We start from the raw sequence: 20,988 nt of genomic DNA, 5'->3' as shown, positions 1-20,988 counted from the left end.
ATTAGCGAAGTGAACAAGTTCCAGACACAAGCAAGGTGGGAAGTAGTAACCCTGTCATGGATTTAAAGGGTCTGTGCTAAGCCCTGGCCTTTAAACAGTCTCCTGGAAGCACTGCTTCAGTGTGCCAGACCCCAAAGCAGTCACACTTTTTTCCATAAGAGCAGTCCACGTGGCCTCAACATATCTGAGATTGAGCCTTCAGACTACAGCACTCCTGTTTCTCACCATGAGACCTGCCCAGTGAGTTGAATGGAGTAGACTCCTGTTCAGAGACTTTTATTCCTTTAGAGATCAATGCACCTCAGCAAGTATCTGCAGGTAGTTTCAATAGTCAAGTGGAATACAAACTTGGGAAGTCTTTAGGTTGACGTACAGAAGCAAAGGTTAAGATGGTGTTCAGACTGGCCAAAGCCAGAACTCTACCAAACCATGTTGCTGTAGGGCCAATCTTGACTTTCTCTCTGTGTCCCTTTGTCTTCCAGTCTCAAGTGAGAGCCCAGTGTCTCTCGGAGCGCAGTTCATAATACCTCTGTCCATTGTTTTTCCACTGCAAAACCATGCTGTGTTCACATGTTCAGCCTGCTAGAGCCTCCTGTCATTGTGTTAACGTTCAGTCATTGGGGTTCCCCTTGTCTTTCTAGATCCTCCATTGATATGTATTGATTCCAGCCAGTCCTTGGTGGCTAATTCATGCCACCCCAGACAGCTGTGGGACCCAAAACACCTCAAGTCTCCTGCTCGGTCCCAGGGGAAACATTTAGCTCTTCTGTACCCAGTGGGCAGCCATACCAAGCTAAACAGGTCAGCCCATTCATATCATTCATAAAAATAGTACAGAAAATTCCCACTACTGTGACACCATAATTACAGGCTACAGCTATGTAAGTATTCTTTACTAAGGTGCAGCTGAAAACTCCATAGACAGTGCTAAGTTCATAGAATCATAGAATCTCAGGGTTGGAAGGGACCTCAGGAGGTCATCTAGTCCAACCCCCTGCTCAAAGCAGGACCAAACCCAACTAAATCATCCCAGCCAGGGCTTTGTCAAGCCTGACCTTAAAAACCTCTAAGGAAGGAGATTCCACTACCTCCCTAGGTAACCCATTCCAGTTCTTCACCACCCTACTAGTGAAAAAGTTTTTCCTAATATCCAACCTAAACCTCCCCCTCTGCAACTTGAGACCATTACTCCTTGTTCTGTCATCTTCTACCACTGAGAACAGTCTAGATCCATCCTCTTTGGAACCCCCTTTCAGGTAGTTGAAAGCAGCTATCAAATCCCCCCTCATTCTTCTCTTCTGCAGACTAAACAATCCCAGTTCCCTCAGCCTCTCCTCATAAGTCATGTGCTCCAGCCCCCTAATCATTTTTGTTGCCCTCCGCTGGACTCTCTCCAATTTATCCACATCCTTCTTGTAGTGTGGGGCCCAAAACTGGACACAGTACTCCAAATGAGGCCTCACCAGTGCTGAGTAGAGGGGAATGATCACATCCCTCGATCTGCTGGAAATGCCCCTACTTATACAACCCAAAATGCCATTAGCCTTCTTGGCAACAAGGGCACATTGTTGACTCATATTCAGCTTTTCGTCCACTGTAACCCCTAGGTCCTTTTCTGCAGAACTGCTGCCCAGCCATTCGGTCCCTAGTCTGTAGCAGTGCATGGGATTCTTCCGTCCTAAGTGCATGCCTGAACAATACTTTTATACTCCTCCCTGGTTATTTGTCCAATCTTCCACTTCTTGTAAGCTGTTCTTTTGTGTTTAAGACGAGCAAGGATTTCACTGTTAAGCCAAGCTGGTCGCCTGTCATATTTACTTTTCTTCCTACACATCGGGATGGTTTGTTCCTGCAACCTCAATAAGGTTTCTTTGAAATACAGCCAGCTTTCCTCGACTCCTTTCCCCGTCATGTTATTCTCCCAGGGGACCTTGCCCATCAGTTCCCTGAGGGAGTCGAAGTCTGCTTTTCTGAAGTCCAGGGTCTCTGTTCTACTGCTTTCCCTTTTTCCTTGTGTCAGGATCCTGAACTCGACCATCTCATGGTCACTGCCTCCCAGGTTCCCATCCACTATTGCTTCCTCTACTATTTCTTCCCTGTTTGTGAGCAGCAGGTCAAGAAGAGCTTTTCCCCTAGTTGGTTCCTCCAGCACTTGCACCAGGAAATTGTCCCCTACACTTTCCAGAAACTTCCTTTGAGCCAGAGGGTGCCTATTGAAATTCAAGCTGGCTCAGAATTCCTCTTAAGGCTACCAGGGAGCAGCAGCAGCTCCACTACCCTTGTCCTGCATAAGCATATGTTCCTCTCTGTGATTGGCCAGGCCTGCTCGCTTCATAGCTCCCCACCCATTTTAGGTAAGAGCAATAGCAGGGAGCAGTCTGCTATGTAGGCTGTAAGGAGATAAAGCTGCTTCTGCCCTCCTTCTCTCTCACTTCCCAGCACATCTGCACAGGGCTACCTGGCCCTGATTAAAAATTCTTGTAGCTCTTGACTATCTGAGGTGTAAAAGTAATTACTAAAATAATAATCTATAATTTTTACTGTTTGGAGGGAAGTTTAAAATTTGTAAGTATATACAGAGTATGCTACAAAATTATGTTCAGCTTGTAAATATGTTTCCAGAATTTGGTATCTATTTTGGTTAATAATCATTTGCACACTTCATCCCAAAGTGCTTTACAAACATAATTTTATGCAGGGAAATAATGTACCTGTTTTACAGAGGGGTAAAGTGAGGCATCGTCAGGTGACTTGCCAAAGTCATACAGTGAGTCAGTGGCAGGGCCAGGATTAAAACATAAGTCAATTCCATGCTCATCATCACTTGACTGCACTACTGTGGTCAACTCGCATCATTTAAATAGTGTATTTACTAAGATTTGTGTCCTATAGCTTATATTTTTACTCAGAAACTCTAAGGTAGATGTGTGTACTGTGACACTCTAAAATTAGTTCGCAGCTGCTCAGTGGAATCTTCAGCAGTAAAGTCAGGGATTACCGCACAATAGAAATGTTCCTTCAGATATAGATGGCTCATAAATAAGAGATCATCTTCCTACTAGTTGAGTTCAAGGATGCACTCCTCCCAAATTCCTCAGGAAGGAATACATTCTGCTAAGGGGAGGTTGATTCCAGAGCACACAGTTGTTCAAATGCAGAACATTCATTAGACTATATGTTGAACCTCTCTAATCCGGCATTCCCTGGTCCGGCAACATGCATGGTCTGGCATAAGCGCCGACTCCGTGTGTGCTCTGTGGCTGGAGCACGCACGGGGAAAAATTAGTGGGTGTGGAGCATCCACCGGCGCCAGCTCCCTCCTCTGCTCCCCTTCCCCCCGTGTCTCTACCAACTCCTCCTCCTTCCTCCCATCACTTCCAGAGCGTCGTGAACCGCTGATTCATGGCGTTCAAGCTCTGGGAGGGAGGGGGAGGACCCTGGGTGGCAGCGGGGCCCCTGGGCAGGGGGCCACGCTGGGTGCAAAGCCTGGGGGTGCTGTAGCACCCCCTGCACCCCTACTTCCCACGCCTATGGAGACCCGCTGTCACTCTGCATTGACCTCCTGTGGTTCAGCAAATTCTCTGGTTCGGCACAGGTCAGGTCCCGAGGGTGCCGGACTAGAGAGGTTCAACCTGTAGTCCCAGAATAAACTGTATTCGGGATGGAGTCCCATTCAGGCTTTTAGGCAGACTCCTGGAACTTAATGCTGAGTGTTTGGTTTCACTTTGATTTATTTCACTTGTCAAAATTAGTTTTAATTATTTTATTATAAACCTTGGTATTGGTCTTATGATTTAATCTGTTTAAAAAAAATTCAACTGTGTGTCAAACTTCTGCCAGGCCAGCGGAACTTAAGGCTGACTTTCTCAACAGATGATTGAAGAGCTGCTGCAATAGGGTCTCTTGGAAAGGAAAAAATGATAAAGCAAACAGGATAATGCTTACCACTAACAGCTCTACAATGGAGATCTTTGCACCATAGCTTCATTCTTGTCTACTGCAAAGTGTTCCAGAAAAGCTTTTCTTTAGACCTGGACCAAGTAATGTTTTGGCTGACAAGTCTTTTGCCATGGGAACCACAAAGGTTCAAGATGATGGGATGGCATGCCGTTATTGCATGCCAAAACATTAGTCCAAATCTAAATAAGCTTTCCTGGTTCAATGCACCTTTTACTGTTCAGTGCACTTAGGGCCTGATGCAGAGACTACTGAAGTCAGTAGAAAGATCCTTTAATGATGCAAGAATAAAGCCATTCATTAAACATTTCTTCGTTATATGAATTGATGGTGAGTGACAGCTGGTTTACTTTATTAAGCTTACCCACAGTTGGATAGAGCACCACTTGTGCTTTAAAAATTAACTGTAAACTGAAGAGAACTGGGGCCTTATGTTCACTAGGGAGTAAATGCAATAATTGTAAGAGTAAGCATATGTGGTGGGGAAGGAATGTATTCTACTGGAAGTTCAGGTAAATGTGGAAGCAGCTGCATAGATGTGGGAGGATCCTTGCAGGGGTGTAATCCCCAAGTAGACCTGTCGAGAGCCAAGATTAATACCAAAATGTTTGAATAATAAACATTTGCCTTAGTATTTGCAGAGATGTCTGAATATAAACAATCTTAAGGAAGTCATCTACATCTCCGAGAAATAGTAGCATTATCTAGGGAGTAGAAAAGTAGGAAATGGCATATGGTTCTTGTTAGTTAATATACAATATAGCTAATGAGGAACTAACGTCGTAATTGCAGCCGTCCTGGGAAGAAATACTGTGTGATGTGGTTTGTGTTTATAAAAGGTTTCTATATAGGCTTGGCAGAATTTGATTTTTTTTTCTGACTTTGACACTTTTTATTGATTTTAATTGTTTTTATTTGCAGCTTTTTGTTTTTACATTTGTGGGAGGTAGGATTAGGGCAGCGCTGACAGGGCTCCCTGTGCAGCCAAGGGGCCCAAGATTCCAGGGCTACAGGGTGCAAAGGAGGCTGCAGCTGTCCCGGCTCAGCAGAGCAGGGACCCTCGGCCAGGACTGTAAGAAGGAGGATGAGCCCCACCCTGCTGTGGAGGAAGCCACCAGACTGCTGAACAGTTCCTGCCTGGGGATGGCTCCCACAGTCCTGGCTGGTAAATGAGCAAGCAGGGCCGTCACAGCGAAGCTGCAGAGAGCTCCTTGCATGGCTGTGAGGCACAAGGTGTGGGGGAGGCTGCACTCTTGGCCAGGACGAGCAGAGATCCTTGGCCGTGGGGGAGGCCACCCCACTGCTGAATGACTCTTGCGGGGGGATGGAGCTATACAGCAGCAGCTTGGCCTCCTCCGTGGCGGGGGATAACGACTCCTCACAGCCCTTGTCAGGAGTTTCTGCTCCACCAGGCCAGGCCTGCAGCCTCACTCCTCCACACCTTGTGCCTACAGAGATTGGGTGTCCCAGGGGTGAGGGAGCCCTCTGCAGCTCTACTTTTGCGGCCATGCAACCTCACTCCGTGCATGGCCACAGGGCTGGTGACACCTGATCCTGCAGCCACAAGGAAGACTGTAGTCCTGGCAGGGCAGAGCAGAGATCCCCAGCACTGCCAGCTGGTGGGTGAGAGAGAGCAAATCCATGACAGAGGGGCTGCAGAGGCTCCCTGCACAGGGGCTTGTCCTCCTCCTCCTTGTTGTTCTGGACAGAAGTCTCTGCTCTGCCCCACCAGGACCATAGCCTCCACCCATACCTTATGCCTGAAGGGATTGGGTGTCACTGGCCCTGAGGCCGCTCATAGAGCCCTCTGTAGCCTTGCTTTCAGGACCTGCTCACTTCCTCCCGTGTCAGCAGGGCTGCAGAGGGCTCCCTGCAGGGCCTCAGGGCCAGCAACACCTGATCCCTGGAAGTGCAAGGTGTACTCCTGGGGGAGTTCTGTGCCAAAAAATTAAAAATTCTGTGCACAATATTAAAAATTCTACAAAATTCTGCATATTTTATTTGTCAAAATAACACTATATAATCTCACCAGTTTCAATTATGTTGGTAATTTCAAAATACCTGTCAGCAAGTATGTCTGTAACAATACAGACAATGAAAAAGATTCAAGAAATGTTTTTTGACAAATAGATGCCTTACTAGGCATATAAATACAAAACGTTGAGTAATTCATTTAAACTACAATATAGAACCATATTTCCTGCACCCCTCAGAAGCAGAGCAAAGGCTTGGGGAAATCAGGAGTAACAAAGGAGCTGAGGGAGAGGGAAGGACCCTGGGAGTGAACATGGAGGGTTGTTGGATGTGGGTGGGAGAAATATGGAGCAGGCTTTTTTGTGGGGTGGAGAGGGATTGTTAAGGAGCTTCCTCCATGCAGACCCTGGCTGACCCCTAGCCTTTCCTGTTCAGTCAGGCATATCTGCCTCTGTCCCCATGTGTCCCTCCACCCCCTCAGCCAGCCCCCCCATCCACATGTGTCCCTCCACTTCCTCCCCCATCCACATGTCTCTGTGCCCCCACACGGCCACACCCCTTCCCCATGTGCCCCTGCACCCCCCATCCCCATGTGGTCTTGTGCCTCCACTCCAATTCAGCCCCTGCCCCAGTCTGTCCTCCCCCAGCAGCCCCATGTGCCCCACACTGTTTGTTATCCCCCCCCCCCACATATTCTCTGTCTCCTGACCTGACCCACTAGCAAGGCACTGCCTTCAGGATGGCAGCCTCTTCTCTTCCCTGTCACAGCTGGGAAGGGCCCAGGAGCAGCTGCTCTGTTCTAGCACCACAGCAGCCCCTGGTGGCCAAAAGGCATAACTGCAGAAATTTTCCAGCAAGAAGTTATTTTCTGCAGGAAAAAAAAAATTACACACTGCACATGAATTATGCACATGTACAGTGGTGCAGAATTGCCCCAGGAGTAAAAATGCAAACTCTTACTGATTGAAATCAATGAAAAAATACCAATGTGTCAGCTGAAATTGACATTGACAGTTATCAATTAAAATCTAAGCCTGCCAAGCCTATTTATATAATACAGCAGAATCCAAGTTACCCAAATAACTAGGGTGACACCAGTTAGGATAATCAGAAGCTTGGCGATAGAGTTTTCAAGTTGCAGTCCTGTGTTGGACTGAAGCTTCTTATCTTAGAAGTTCTGCAGGAATTTAGGCCAGAGTTTTTTAAATGATTCAGCCCCCTGCAATGGGGGCCAGAGCTCAGCTTCCATCTAGGCACGTCAGTAAGCACCTAATGTGATGGGCTCTTTTCAAAATATTGCCATTAGTGTCAACCATGCAGATGTTAAGAGCTCCGCAGGCCAAAACTAAATCCATGTGGAGCTCTTTTAGGCATTTTGCAGGAAATGAGGTGCTTCATTCCTGTGAATATTATGAACTCCACAGGTTGGAACCTTCAGAACTCCCAATCTTCTAAACTCCTGTATTGGTCCACCAGTAACATGCTAGTAGTTCAGTGAACAGGGAGAGGCAGGGTTCATGAAAATGGGATTCTAGTTTGCATTTACACTTATCTTTCATATAAGGATCTCGAAGCACTTTACAAATATGAATTCAGCCCCAGCTCTTCCCTGCGAGATAAGTAGGCATTCTACTCACTTCACAGATAAACAAAGAGCAGGTAAATGACTTGCCCAAGGAGGGCACAGAGTAAATCAGTGGTCTAAATGTTTATTCTGGGTGCATGATTGAAGGAGGTGTTTGTTTGTTTATTCATTTATTTATTTGTTACCATAATGCCTAAGAAGCCTAGTCATGGCCAGGCCCCCATTGTGCTAGGCACTGTACAAACACAGAAGGAAAAGGTGGTCCCTGTCCCAAGGAACTTACAATCTAAGAATCATACTAAACTGTGTACATATTTCTTCTGTCCTTCATGGTCCCGGTAGGAAATATATATTCTATTAGATGCTCAAATGGTGTAATACTAAGGATATGTCTACACTAGACATGCTACTGTGTACAGCTATAGTGTAGATACTTTCTGCAGTAATGAAAGGGGTTCTTCTGTGGTTGTAATAAATCCACCTCTCTGAGAGGTGATGGCTAGGTCACCAGAAGAAATCTTGCATTAACCTGACTGTGTTTACACAGGGACATAGGCCGGCTTTTTCACAGCCCTGAGTGATATAGTTAAGCCAACTTAACTTTGCAGTGCAGACCAGCTGTGAGTGGTGAGCTTCCATCTTTTTCTCCAGTAGCTCATTTTCTCAATTTCATCAATTTCTCATTGATGAGTGAAGTAAATCCAGCTTCTTGTATAACAGCCTCTGGGGGTCATAAGGAATTTCTTGAGTAACAGAACTGTTTTGTGTCCAAGGCATTTATCACTTTCCATTAAAATGGGTCAGGATTTAAGGTTAACACAAAAGTAAGAAACAACTATTTATGGGCCAGATTCGTATCTCAGCTACACCAGTGTAAATCCATTGACTTTAATTCTAACAACCAGAATCTGAACCCTTCTTTTTTTTTGAGATCTTGTAATTTATTCTGTAAATAGTTAAGTACTGCACTGTTGTCCCCTTTGACTGTAATAGACTTAATCTTTCATCTTTTCCTCAATTATTCTGGACGGTGAAAGTCTCCCCATAGTTTAGGTTGAATTTCTGTCTCCATCATAAGTCTATAATTATTAAATTATTACTGGTAGCATTATTTATTATTATCATTGTGCCTTAAAATGTTAAATAGCCTTTGTGGCGAGAATGATGAATTCTAATCTTAATTTATAATTACCCTATTTTGACAATTTTTGTTGGTTGGGTTTTTTTATTTATTTATTTTAATTAATTTATTTATTTTTTGCAAAGCTACAGAATTGTTAGGTTTGTAACATTAGAGTAGTTGATGGGTACTCAGAACTTTAAGTGCTGCTTATTGATATTTTGTTTACTGATCAAACAGCACCGTAACCTGCTGAAGTGACTGGCAGCAAAACAGTTAAAGTAACATACAGATTTTTTTGTGTAGTACTGTAAATGAGGAAATGTAATGAAGTTACCCTTAAACCCTAAGTGACCCAGCTGTTCTGGCTTTTATTGCTTTCCTCCAGGTGTTGTCCATCATCCCCATTCTTATTTTTCATTAATGCATAACATCCTCTGATACTTAACGTCCTTGTGATACTGTAATATTGAATTATGGTTATGAATGGTTTATGTCTGACTATTCTGCTCCATGGGGAAGAGTTGCCACAACTTGTACATGAACTAAAAAACAGTTGGGGGGAGGGGGTGATTAAGGCCATTCACTGAGACTAAACAAGTCCAGAGAAGTCTCCCCCTCCCCCCCGGGATAGTATGCATATACTGGCTCAGGCTGGGTTTTCCAGAGACTAAGATACAAAGAAAGGGCTTTCGGTGTAAAAGGGTGAGCTTGAATTGACTTATGGCTGCCTTTCTGATCCAGCAAAATGGACAGAACATTCTGTCCAATGGGGGTCCCAATCCCTGGGGAAGGGCTGGAAAGACATAGGCCTACTAGGCCCCATGAGATTGATGGCTGACTCCTGGTATGTTTAGCCCATGTTTAAATCTGTTAAGTATTTGTATTATATTTTTTCTTGAATGCCTTTACCTTAAGAATAAATGTGCTTGCTTAGAAAGAGCTGTGTGGAAACTTGGAACTGGTGGCAATATGCTGGTCATAGCCCTTGGAGAGAGAACAAAGCACAGATACTGGCCTTTTGGTAGATTGGCTTGCTGGGGATATCCGTGTAAGGCAGGGAGCTGTGCAGCCTTAAAACTCCCAGTCAGAAGGGAAAGAGATGCAGGTCTTCACCCAAAAGGGGTGACAGCTGGAAGCCAGAAAACTTAAGTGGGTTCCCTCAAGGGATCGAGGAGGAGGGAATACAGGTGCAGTTGCCCTGAAACTGTGACAGTCCTGTCTATATTTTCCTTGTCTGTTTGGTTACTAGTTGGACACATATTGTAATTTTACATCCTCCTCATGCTAGACCTACTAAATTTGTAAAGCTTCCTACCCTGTTCGCATCAGTGGTATGCAAGATCAGGATTTCAGAATAATCAGTAATCTGTGAAGGGAATAACCTTGTAAACTCATCATTGATACAATTTACCAGTTACAGTTTAGATAAATAACTTCTGATAATAAAGCTACGCTAGTCCATGAACATGCATAACTTTTTGTGATTAGTTTTGTATTAATTTTCATAAACAATAAAAAAAATACATAAAGATCAACAATTTACAGATTGTATATGTCATCATATACCACACGTCATAGCCTATCCAATAGAATTATGCAGTTACGCAATTGTACAGCTTGTCAAAGCTACAAGAACAGACAATACTAAATCAGACCGTATCACACAGATGTAACATGTTAGGGTGGGGATAATAACGAAAAAGATATACACAAGTAGGCAAAAAAGGGAAGGAGGGGCAGCAGATGTGAGGAGGAAGGGAAAAAGCAGAGGTCGGGCGGAATGCAATTCTGGCATTATTTGAGCTGTCTCTCCATTCTTTATCCAAATGTACCAAGAAACAGCATCTACATTTCTTCAAATTCATATAATTTCTCTCTACATTGATAAGCTATTCTTTTTTTCGGTGCTAACTCAGATGGATCCGAATACCAGTGCTTTATTCTTGGCATATGCCTACTCCTCCATTTTTGTAAAATTATGCCCTGTTAATCATTGCGGCCCTCAAGAACCAAAGTCTTTGTGGTGAAGTTAAACCCAGCACAGTAGGTATGTAATCTAGGATATAGTGGTTTGAACATTGGCCTACTAAACCCAGGGTTGTGAGTTCAATCCTTGAGGGGGCCATCTAGGGAACTGGGGTAAAAATCTCTCTGGGGATTGGTCCTGCTTTGAGCAGGGGGTTGGACTAGATGACCTCCTGAGGTCTCTTCCAACCCTAATATTGTATGATAATTTTCAGCTGAGGTTTAATTGCTGAAGCCAAATACTATTTCACTCTTGTGTCCACCTCTTTCCGTAGCTGTCCGACAGCCAGACAGACCCTACAGCAGATGTATCAGGGTTCCTTTTTCTTTATTACAGCACCAACAAACATCAGAGGAAAAGGCCCCCGTCTTGCACAACCTTTGTGGCATCCAATACATTTTGAATAGACTTTTGCTGTTTCAGGCATAGCCTGAGATCCACAGAAGCATTTTTATCATTCCATAATATGCTTTGCCATTGGGGTTCTTTTAAGTGCTATATTAACTCTCCTTCTCACAGTTTCACAAAGAACTCCAGACCAATGGAGTTCCTCTTTTTATTAGATGTGCATATATAGTGGACATGGGCCTGGGGAGTTTGAGGCATTTCCAAAGTTCCAGATAGCTTTGGGGCCTCCGGACAAAATTGATATGTTAGCACAGGTTTCAATTATAAGCACTGCCACTCCACTGAGGTGGCAGGTCATATAGTTGATTTAATGTTAGAAAAGAGACACAGCCCTCATCCTTTACTATTGGGGAAATCCATATGATGCCCTTGCTCAGCCAGTTCTTCTAAATTATCGGGTTTTCCCCAATTTGTAAGTCTGGGTTATCCCAGATAGGTGCTTTTGTCTGGTGGTGAGAATAAAATTGTTCCCTGTTAGCTGGGATAGCCCAGACCATTTGCAGAGCCACCACTGTAGGCCCCTTATTTTTCTCATTGGACAAAAAGAGGAACTGATCAGACCCACAGGGAGAATTGGATGCATTAATACCCATTCAGTTTCCACAGTTGCAGGGATAAAGGTGCTAGCATGCTAGAACCGATTTGAGATCTGTGACATGATAAAAACATAATAGTAATTTTGTAGGTCTGCGAGCCCAAACTGTCCCGTGGCTATAGGAGCTAGAAGATTTTCAATGATAGTCATGGGCATTGACTGACTGATTGGCGATCCCTCGATTAGAGGATGATCTCTATCATGGATTTACATATGGGTCCTGAGGTGACTCCAGAGTCTGATTCTGGAACTGCAAATCCATGTGCAGTAGGTACAGACATTTTGTGGCAGGCCAGCAGCCTGCTGGGAGAAAGTTATTCCTTTTTCCTTCCTCCTCTCTTTCTCTCCAGCTTCGAGGGCAAGGCGCTTCTCCTTGAAGCAGGCCACTGCCTGATGGAGGATGTGGCACCATTGGGGTCGGTTGGTGGCTTGCTCCTCCCAGCTTGTGATATCCACATCAGTTTTCTTAAGATACGCTTTCAGTGTGTCTTTGTAGTGTTTCCTCTGACCACTACGGGATCTCTGACCATGGTTGAGCTGAGAGTAGAGGGCTTCTTTTGGGATGTGAGAGTCTGGCATCCACACACAATGTCAAGCCCAGCGAAGTTGTTGCATGAGAATCATTGCTTCAATGCTGGTGACATTGGCTTCAGCGAGGATGCTGGCATTAGTACAGCAATCTTGGATCTTCTGGAGACATTGTTGGTGATACCTCTCCAGACTCTTGAGGTGCTGTCAATAGGTTATCCAGGTTTCGCATCCAATTGTCTTATAGACCTGGATCTTGATATCCTGCCGCAAGTTACTGTCTGTGAAAATGTGTCAGAGCAATTTCCCAAAGGAAGCACTTGTGCACTGGATCCTGTGCTGGCTCTCTCTGTCGATTTTTGCACTGTGAGAAAGTTTACTACTGAGGTAGCAAAAGTACTCAATTGTCTCCAAAGTCTGACCCTCGATGGTGATTTGTGGTGCAAGGCCTGAAGCAGGTTGATAGAGCACTTTAGTCTTCTTCTCAATATTGAGTGAGAGTCCTAGGTTTTGGTAAGCTTGTGCAAGAAAATCCAGTAGGAACTGAAGGTCATTCTTAGTGTGACACAATCATCAGCATACTGAAGATCAGTAATGGACGCCCTGAAGACTTTAAACTTTGAGCGGAGACGTTGAAGATTAAAGAGCCTCCCATCCATTCTATATTGAGGAGATGATCTTTAACTAGGACCAAAATGACTGCTAAATAGATAGAAAACAGGATTGGGGCAACAACACATCCTTGCTTAACCCCAGTTTTGATGATGAAAGGTTCCGTCTCAAGGCCATTAGAGAACTGTGGCAGTCATCTGATCATAGAGAAGCCTTTGCACTTTAATAAATTTTGGAGGGCAGCCAAATCTGGCCAGCACCTTCCACAGGGCTTTGCAATTTACAGAGTCAAAGATCTTTGTCAAATTGATGAAAGGTCCTGATTTTGCTCCTGCAATTTTTCCTGGATTTGGCAGGCAATGAAGATCAAAACGGTTGTCCCACGGGATGGTCTAAAACCGCACTGAGATTCCGGCAATATTTACTCAGCAAGGGGAAGTAATCCATTTCAGAGGATATGGGCAAGAATTTTCTCTGCTGTAGATAGCAAGGCAATGCCTCGATAAGTCGGAGTGTGGAAACTATCTTTCTTAATGATTGTAGCAATGTTAGCGTTTCTCAAGTCTTCTGGAATCTTCTCATTATACCAGATATGAAGAAAAGTTTGTGGAGCTTCCCTACCAGTTCTTCACCTCCAAACTTGTAGACTTCAGTTGGTATGCCATCTGGCCCTGCTGCCTTGTTCTTAGTTTGCATAATGGCTCGTGTTACTTCTTCGAGGGTGTAGGGGTCAGCAAGACATTCTCTTTCATGTCATTGAGGTATAGATTCGATAGTGGCATCAGAGACAGTTGACTCACAGTTCAAGAGTAACTCAAAATGCTTCTTCCATCTGGCTTTGATGGCTTCGTTGTCCTTAAAATACATTGACCCGTCTTGGGCTCAGAGTGGTGTGGGTCCATGAGAGCATGGGCCGTAAATGGCCCTTATTGCCTGAAAGAAACTCCTCATGTCGTGTTTATCAGCATAAAGCTCCTATTTTTGATGTCACAGATTTTCCTTTGGGCTTCAGCCTTGAGTTGCTTGTATCACTCTTACTTCTGCTAGTGTGATATGTTGTTTTGCCACATGTGGTGAGCCTTTTTTTTCTGGGCAGGCAGGCCCTGAATCTTAGCATCATTCTCATCAAACCAATATTGGTGATGGCGGGTGACATAGCCAATGGACTCAGCACATGCCAAGAAAATGGCAGTCTTTAATCCCTTCAAGAGATTTTCATTATCATAATCAGCTGTAGGCATAGCGGCAAACTTCTCTTGGAGACACTGCTGAAGTTTCTCCCGAGTCACTATATTTTTCAAGGGACTTGACATTGAATTTATTTTGTACTGATTTTACCTGCTTGCGATGCTTTGAGGCAATCTGGAAATTCATGATTGATCTAACAAGGCGATGGTCTGTCCAACAATCATTGGTTCCATACACGGGCCTCGTGATGCGGACATCTTTCTGATCTTGAGCTCTAAAAATAACATAGTCAAGAAGGTGCCAATGCCTGGAGCGAGGTTGTCTCCAGGTGGTCTTATACTTCTCACATTGTCTAAAGAGGGTGTTTGTGATGACCAGGCCATGTTCTACGCATTTGTTCAGGAGGAGGATGCTGTTAGAGTTAGCCTTTCCTACTCCTTCTTTTCCAATAGTGCTGTTCCAGAGATCTGACTCCCACCTGACTCTAGCGTTAAAATCTCTGAGGAGAATGATCTTGTCCTCCTTGGGAATGTTGGTCAAGACTCTGTCAAGATTTGTGTAGAATTGTTCCTTGATATCCTCGATAGAATCAAGTGTTGGGCATACGCACTGATGACAGCAGCAGACTGGTTGTTGCTGAGCTCAAGACGAAGGGTCAGAAGATGTTCATTGATTCCTACAGCAAATTCTGTAAGCTGACTGACAAACTTATTCCTAATTGCAAAACCAACACCATGAATGTGCCTGTCCTCTGCAGATTTTCCTTTCGAGAAAAAGGTGTAGCCTCCACCTTATTCTCTCAGTTGACCTTCATCTGGGCACCCTGTCTCACTCAGGGAAGCGATGTCGATGTTATATCTCACAAGTTCCCTGGTTCTTCTTTGCGGCCATACATTCTTTGTTATCCATCAGGGTGTGAACATTCCATGTAGCAAAATTCACTATCTTTTTATAGCTTCGACCGCAGGCAGAGTGATCCCACTGGACGTAGGAATCCAGCCAGGAGTGTATATGAGAGCCTAGGTTTAGGGCACCTCTTCTAGCCCTCTCCCCAAGCGAGGGGGTGGAGGGCAGAGGGGATCCTAAAGAGGACTGCTCAGTCGCAATAGTAGTGGCTGAATTGCACCCCTGTCTCAGTCTAGGTGTCAAGCGACCATCTAACTACCACCGCCTACGTGCAGATTCGTGGGTAGGGACTGCCAGATTCACTAATCCTGTCCCCGTTACCACTAGTCCATCACCGCAGGGCTTGGAAGGTTGGAAAGATATTTCTCGTGGTAGAAGCCTGCGCATGATTTCTTTTAACGGGGGGAAACTGGTGCGCCTACAGCGACCACACAATCATGACAAATTGGAGGCCTGGGGCCCAGTGGCAGGGAAAATCTGAGATGACTGGACCACTTGCTGCAATCCTCATCCACTTTCATAGCCATTGAGATCCGAGGACCCTCTTCCGCCTGATCCACCATTGAGGACTTGCAGGATTGGACCATGCTTTGTCTGGGACCTCCCCTCAGACCTGTTCACCTTGGGAGACCCTATCAGGAACATGAAGCTCCCAACAACTTAGCTCTGATGATCATTGGAATACGCAAGCCCCTTCACTCAAGGTGACGGTCCTCAAAGAGGGGGGAATTGACTAGGGTCACACAGAAAGACTCTAATAATGTTAAATTTTCTAAAATGAGAATGAGGGATATATACGGGTAGACTGCTTAGAATATAAAGGAGCCTAGGTGAAATATTCATTTTGATTGTATTAACCTTTCCTCACTGGCTCAGGGAGAGAAAATGTATCACTAGTTATTTGAGAGAGTACAGGATCAAAATTTTTCTTTGCTACTTTGGTAATGTTTCTTGGTATTTTTATACCTGGGTACTTAATTGAAAAAAGCCCACTACAGGACATCCAGGAGATTTCCAATAGTTCTGATTTTCTCCAATTTATTTTGTAACCAGATATTGCTTTGAATTTTTTTGAATTAGTGATGGGAGGGCTGGAATAGTGATTTCTGGTTTGGGGGTAGCCACAACACATCCATATTGGGGTGCTAATACAGTTGCATGTGTGACTGGCTAGCACTTCTCCGGCCCCACTAGGTGGGCAGTGCTTGCTTTGAACAAAAGGGTATCATCTGCATATAACAGTAATATGTACTCCATGGAACCAAGTTGTATGTCTCGGATAGCTGGATGACTCCTTTTAGCTATTGCCAGAGCTCATGAGCCAAACCAAAAAGTAATGGAGACAGCGAGCTCTTTTGCCTAGTACCCCGGAAGAGGCTGAACGTATTTGAGGTCACATTGGTGGCTGTGATTGAAGAGGTTGGGTGAGAATGTAATAGTTGGATCCAGGAATTGAATAAGGGTACAAATCCAGCCCACTCTATCAAAAGCCTTTTCTGCATCTAAGGCTAATATGGTTTGTGCTTCAGGGTCATTATATTTCACTTCTGTAATATCAGTAAGTTGTCAAAGGTTATCAGAGCTATGACAGCCTTTGACAAACCCAACCTGGTTTGGGTGTATGATAGAACCCAAAACATTCTCCAATTTCATCGCCAGAATTTTTGCCAGAATTTTGACTTCACTGTTAATGAGTGTAATTGGCCTGGAATTGGACCATAGTGTGGCATTTCTTCCTGGTTTAGGAATAACTGTTATTAGGGCTTCCCTCCTTGCACAGGGAGGACGGCCTTCTAGGAGCAACTTATTAAACATTTTAAGCATCTTTTCAGACAGGAGGTCAAGAAACTGTCTATTGAATTTGGCAGGGAAGCCATCTGTTCCTGGGGGCCTTCCCCACTTTTATATTCTTAATCGCCTCAGTGAACTCATCCTCCATTAGGGGCACATCTAGGTTTCTACTCTTGACTGCAGTAATTGGTGGTAATGTAATATTTTTGAAAAATTGATCCAAAGCGTCCGTGAAGGGGTTTGTGTCCTATTGGTACAGATCTTTCTATAAATTAAAGAACTCTTTATTAATATCTTTAGGTGATATACATAATTTACCATGTTTATCACAGATGGCCAGGACTCTATATGCAGAGGTCTTTTGTCTTAGGTGGTATGCCAGCAACTTGTTTTGGGAGGCGAGAGTCTGGCATCCGCACACAATGTTCAGCCCAGTGAAGTTGGTGCATGAGAATCATTGCTTCAGTGCTAGCGACGTTAGCATCAGCGAGGATGCTGGCATTAGTGCGGCAATCTTGGTGATAAAGAGGCATCTTATGTCTCACCGGCCACCTACTCATGTCGCACCTCTCCACCACAGCCCTGCTGGCTATCAGTCAGCTTCCGCCTCTCTGCTGTGACTTCTGCACATCAGTCTCTCAGTGATTTTCAACTCTTCTGTAATGATTTCGCTCTCAATGGGCAGGGTAGAAACACAGTCCTACCACAACTGGTTTCAGCTCTGATTGAGCAATTAAAATAACAAAAGAGACTCCTAATTAAGCCCATTTGGCTCTGTTCTTCAAACAGTGGGGAAGAACAGGTTAAGCCAGTCTAGAGAGGACCTGGGGGATGAGGTGTTGTGCAGCCTCCTCACCAGGACTCCTGTCCCCACCCCTCTTACTTTCACAGAGCTCTGACATTCGAGCCCCTGCTTAATGACATTCTTTAAACTGAGGGTGCCCCCCTCCTCATTTGGGACAGGTTAAGCACCGTCCTGTTTTCCTGTATTGCTACAATAATTACAACATTGGTAACTGTATTTCACTACTCCTGCATTCAGTACTAAGGTCATTTGTATCCAACACCAGCCAAAGTTGGTCCTTTGACACAGCTGTAAATGATGAATATGTAAACAGAGCAGGAGCAAACTGTATTTACATAAACACACCCATAGTCTCCTCCCCTCCCAGCTAGCTGTCAGGGAAGCATTCATTTAAACCCTGATAGCATTATGAATCATTCTTGGAATTGTTCTATGAAGGCCTGGTTCAAAGTTTATTGAAGTCAGTGAAGAGACCCATTGATTTCAATGTGCTTTGGATTAGTCCTAAATGATAAATAATACGTGTTTTTCTTTAGGAAGGCAAATTATTGACTTCCTTACGAATAAGGGTGAAATTCTGGCCCCATTGAAGCCAATGGCAAAACTCCCATTGACTTCCGTGTGGTCAGGATGTCCCCTTATGTGTATTTAGTTGTTCAGCTTCACATTTCAAGATCAGATCATGACTGAGAGGTTACGTAGGCAACATATGTGAATTACACCATGGTCTCAATCTACATCCAGTAACTCCATAAGTGGACCAAACACAATATCCACGTACTGGTATATTTTAGAAAATATGCAGATATTTCTCATTTGAGTATTATCATTTTCTCTCTAGTCTGGCTAACTCCAATAGCAGTAGAGCACTTTGAAGTTTTACTGTACAGCTACTATATAATCAGTCACTGACACTGTGCAAATTTGATCAGTACATTTTGGTCAAAATTAGCTTCTGGGACTGTCATGTTTAGGGTTGTGATTAGGGATTGTAAGAAATTACAAGAAAATCAGTCGCACTTCATAATGGAAACACAGTATAAAATTGCAATGGCCTGTGTATTTCACTAATAACATTTTATTTGCTAACTGCTAATCTTGAGGTAGTTTTTATTTTGTCATTTAATTATTTTGCAGAACACGGTCCTAAATTCCTGTCTTATAATTTTAGCCAGCTGACTTCAAAAAATTATTATTTTTTTTCCCTTTTCCTCAGGTGCTGTTGCCCCCTTTTGAAGATCCTGCAAATGCAGCTGGTAAAGACCCACCACCGCCTTATGTGTCAGCATAAGCAAGAATGTGAAGTGTACCTAAGAACAATAGCTTTACTTTTCAAACATTTGAGCAATAGTTTGTTTATTTCACTTCCAGGCTGTAACTCTAAGATTTATGTGTTGCTGTTTAGCTGAAATTTTGAAATGTAGATATTGTGTTCAACATGCTGTAGATAGATTTAATAATGTGCTTCAACTGAAACAATATGTTGAATTGGTTTCAGGAACTTTTTTGGGGGGTGAGGGGGGTTAGTGTTAAGGTGACAAGAATCATACAGTAGCTTTTATTCACCTCATTTTGACATGCAGTGCTAGAGAATTTAGAACTTTTGTGTATAAATCAGGTGTAAATTTCCTTTTTATGTAAAAAGCTTCCAGATCAGTAGAAACAAGTTTCTGAAATGCCCATTTTCCACCTTTAGAATGTATTGTACAAAATGTAGTCTGTCAGTCCCAAAAAAGTGACATTCCACTTTACTCCAAAAAAGCTAATAAAATATTGTGCTGAAGCGAATGAAGGAACAGGAGTAAGCTGTGGTGTTCTCACTAACCAGGCTCATCACAAACACTTAATTGTGGGGAATGAGCATGGGAAAGCAAGGTTGCTTAGCTCCCAAAACTGTGGCAAGTCAGGTCCATGTTCTAACGTATACCTGCACTGTACCCTGCAGCCACTCTTCTCTGCAAAATAAATAAGTAAACATTGCTGCCACCGTTCTGCTGATATTCCCTTCCTGCCTATACAGCCTCTCGCCTTTTAGCAACCTCAAAAAATACCCGTGCTTTTAAAATCACATGGCTTGGTGACTAAAGATGCCTCCTTGGTATCCAAAATGTGAATGTTTCTATGGGAGTGCGCCTGTAAATAGAGCAAAGTTTTGGAGTGTGAATCAAGTTATACCAATGCAGGGATAAATTCTTCCAGCCTATGGGGAAAACGTGCATGTAATTTCTCCTAACATTTTCAGAAATCTCATGAATATCCTATATGCATCAAAGGGATGTAGCATATGCATCATATGAGATTCCTTTGTATGACAACTGTTTGCATTAGAATTCATTCTAGTGGGACTCATCCATCTGTGCTGATCCTGCTGTGTATGTTTGTGTGAGGTACTCTCTCTTCCCCAAAAAGTGCCTCTTGCACATGTAACTTTTTTGTTGAGAGTTCTATTTTTAAAAATTGTTAACTTAAAGATAATAATCTATACTATATGAATGGACATGTTTCTACCTCTCATCTTTTCTCAAGTGTCATCTCTGGCACTTTGTGGATGTCAAAGCATGTTGGGGTGCAAGCCTTGTGCAAAGGGACCTTGTGGAGCTGCACCATCCCTGGGGGAGCCTCAAGAGAAATTGTCCTTCAAGAAGCACAATCTCTTCTGAAGCTAACCTGGAGTGCTCACACTGCACTATTCAGTAGGACAATGCAGATTTCAGTGCACTGACTCCACTCTACAGGCCCATGCAGAGCGTGGGCAGGTCTGTGGTCCTGCCTCCTTCTGAACAATGACCAAACAGCCCCTGTTCAGAGACTGCTATTGTGATCTGTCCTTGTGCAGGCCATGAAATGAAGGAAAGGCTTTTTAAAATGACCGTCCCCACACACTTGTGCAAGAGCAGGTCCCAGTCTAGCCCTTGTTATTTTGTTTCATGGTTCAATCACTCTAAGATCAGACCATGCAATACCTTGATTGGACCAGTTGCTGATACTGATATGTAGCAAAATCCCATTGTTTTCTGCAAGGTATTTCTAGTGTTTTCCAGTGTTGGCCTCATAACCATTTACATTTCAGAACTGAATTTATTTTTGAGGTGGGCTGCCTGGACTTCTGATCCTACTGGCTGTTCACTTTCTTTTAATTCTTGACTGGTTTTGAAGAATTTTTAATCATCTGTTTGACAATAAGCCGATTGTACATACTTCTCATTGAAACTATTCTGTATACTAGCTAGCCTCTCTATAATAAAAGGGATGTTTCCTTGTGCCTATGGCAATTTCTTTTGAATCTCTTCACTAACACAACATCCACACAAATCCAGTATTGTCAATCAAATGTGACAGGTTTTCTGTGTAAATAAGAAATAAAAACTACAACTTCTGTTTCATGCAGTCAATACCCATGACGTAGAAATGCAGAAAAGAATAGTTATTAGGCTGAGTATTTCTTACAGAGCAATGGAAATTAGAGATGGAACAGACTTATTTTGTTAGC

General features: G+C 43.6%; 1 protein-coding gene across 2 annotated transcripts in view; it reads left to right on the top strand.

The window, feature by feature from the left end:
* LAPTM4B (lysosomal protein transmembrane 4 beta) overlaps window positions 1-20,728 on the top strand; it is a 135,748-nt gene extending 115,020 nt beyond the window's left edge. For both annotated transcript variants that reach the window (XM_045006112.1, XM_045006111.1), the window contains one exon: window positions 18,715-20,728. In XM_045006112.1, the coding sequence (XP_044862047.1) occupies window positions 18,715-18,789 (75 nt within the window). In that variant the 3' untranslated portion in view covers window positions 18,790-20,728. The remainder of the gene's footprint in view (window positions 1-18,714) is intronic.
* Window positions 20,729-20,988: the final 260 nt, after the last annotated feature.

The sequence above is a fragment of the Mauremys mutica genome, chromosome 2 (genome assembly GCF_020497125.1).
Source record: "Mauremys mutica isolate MM-2020 ecotype Southern chromosome 2, ASM2049712v1, whole genome shotgun sequence".
In the NCBI taxonomy this organism is placed as follows: Eukaryota; Metazoa; Chordata; order Testudines; family Geoemydidae; genus Mauremys; species Mauremys mutica.
Note: the sequence above shows the minus strand (reverse complement) of the source record. Positions and strands in the feature narration are given on the sequence as shown.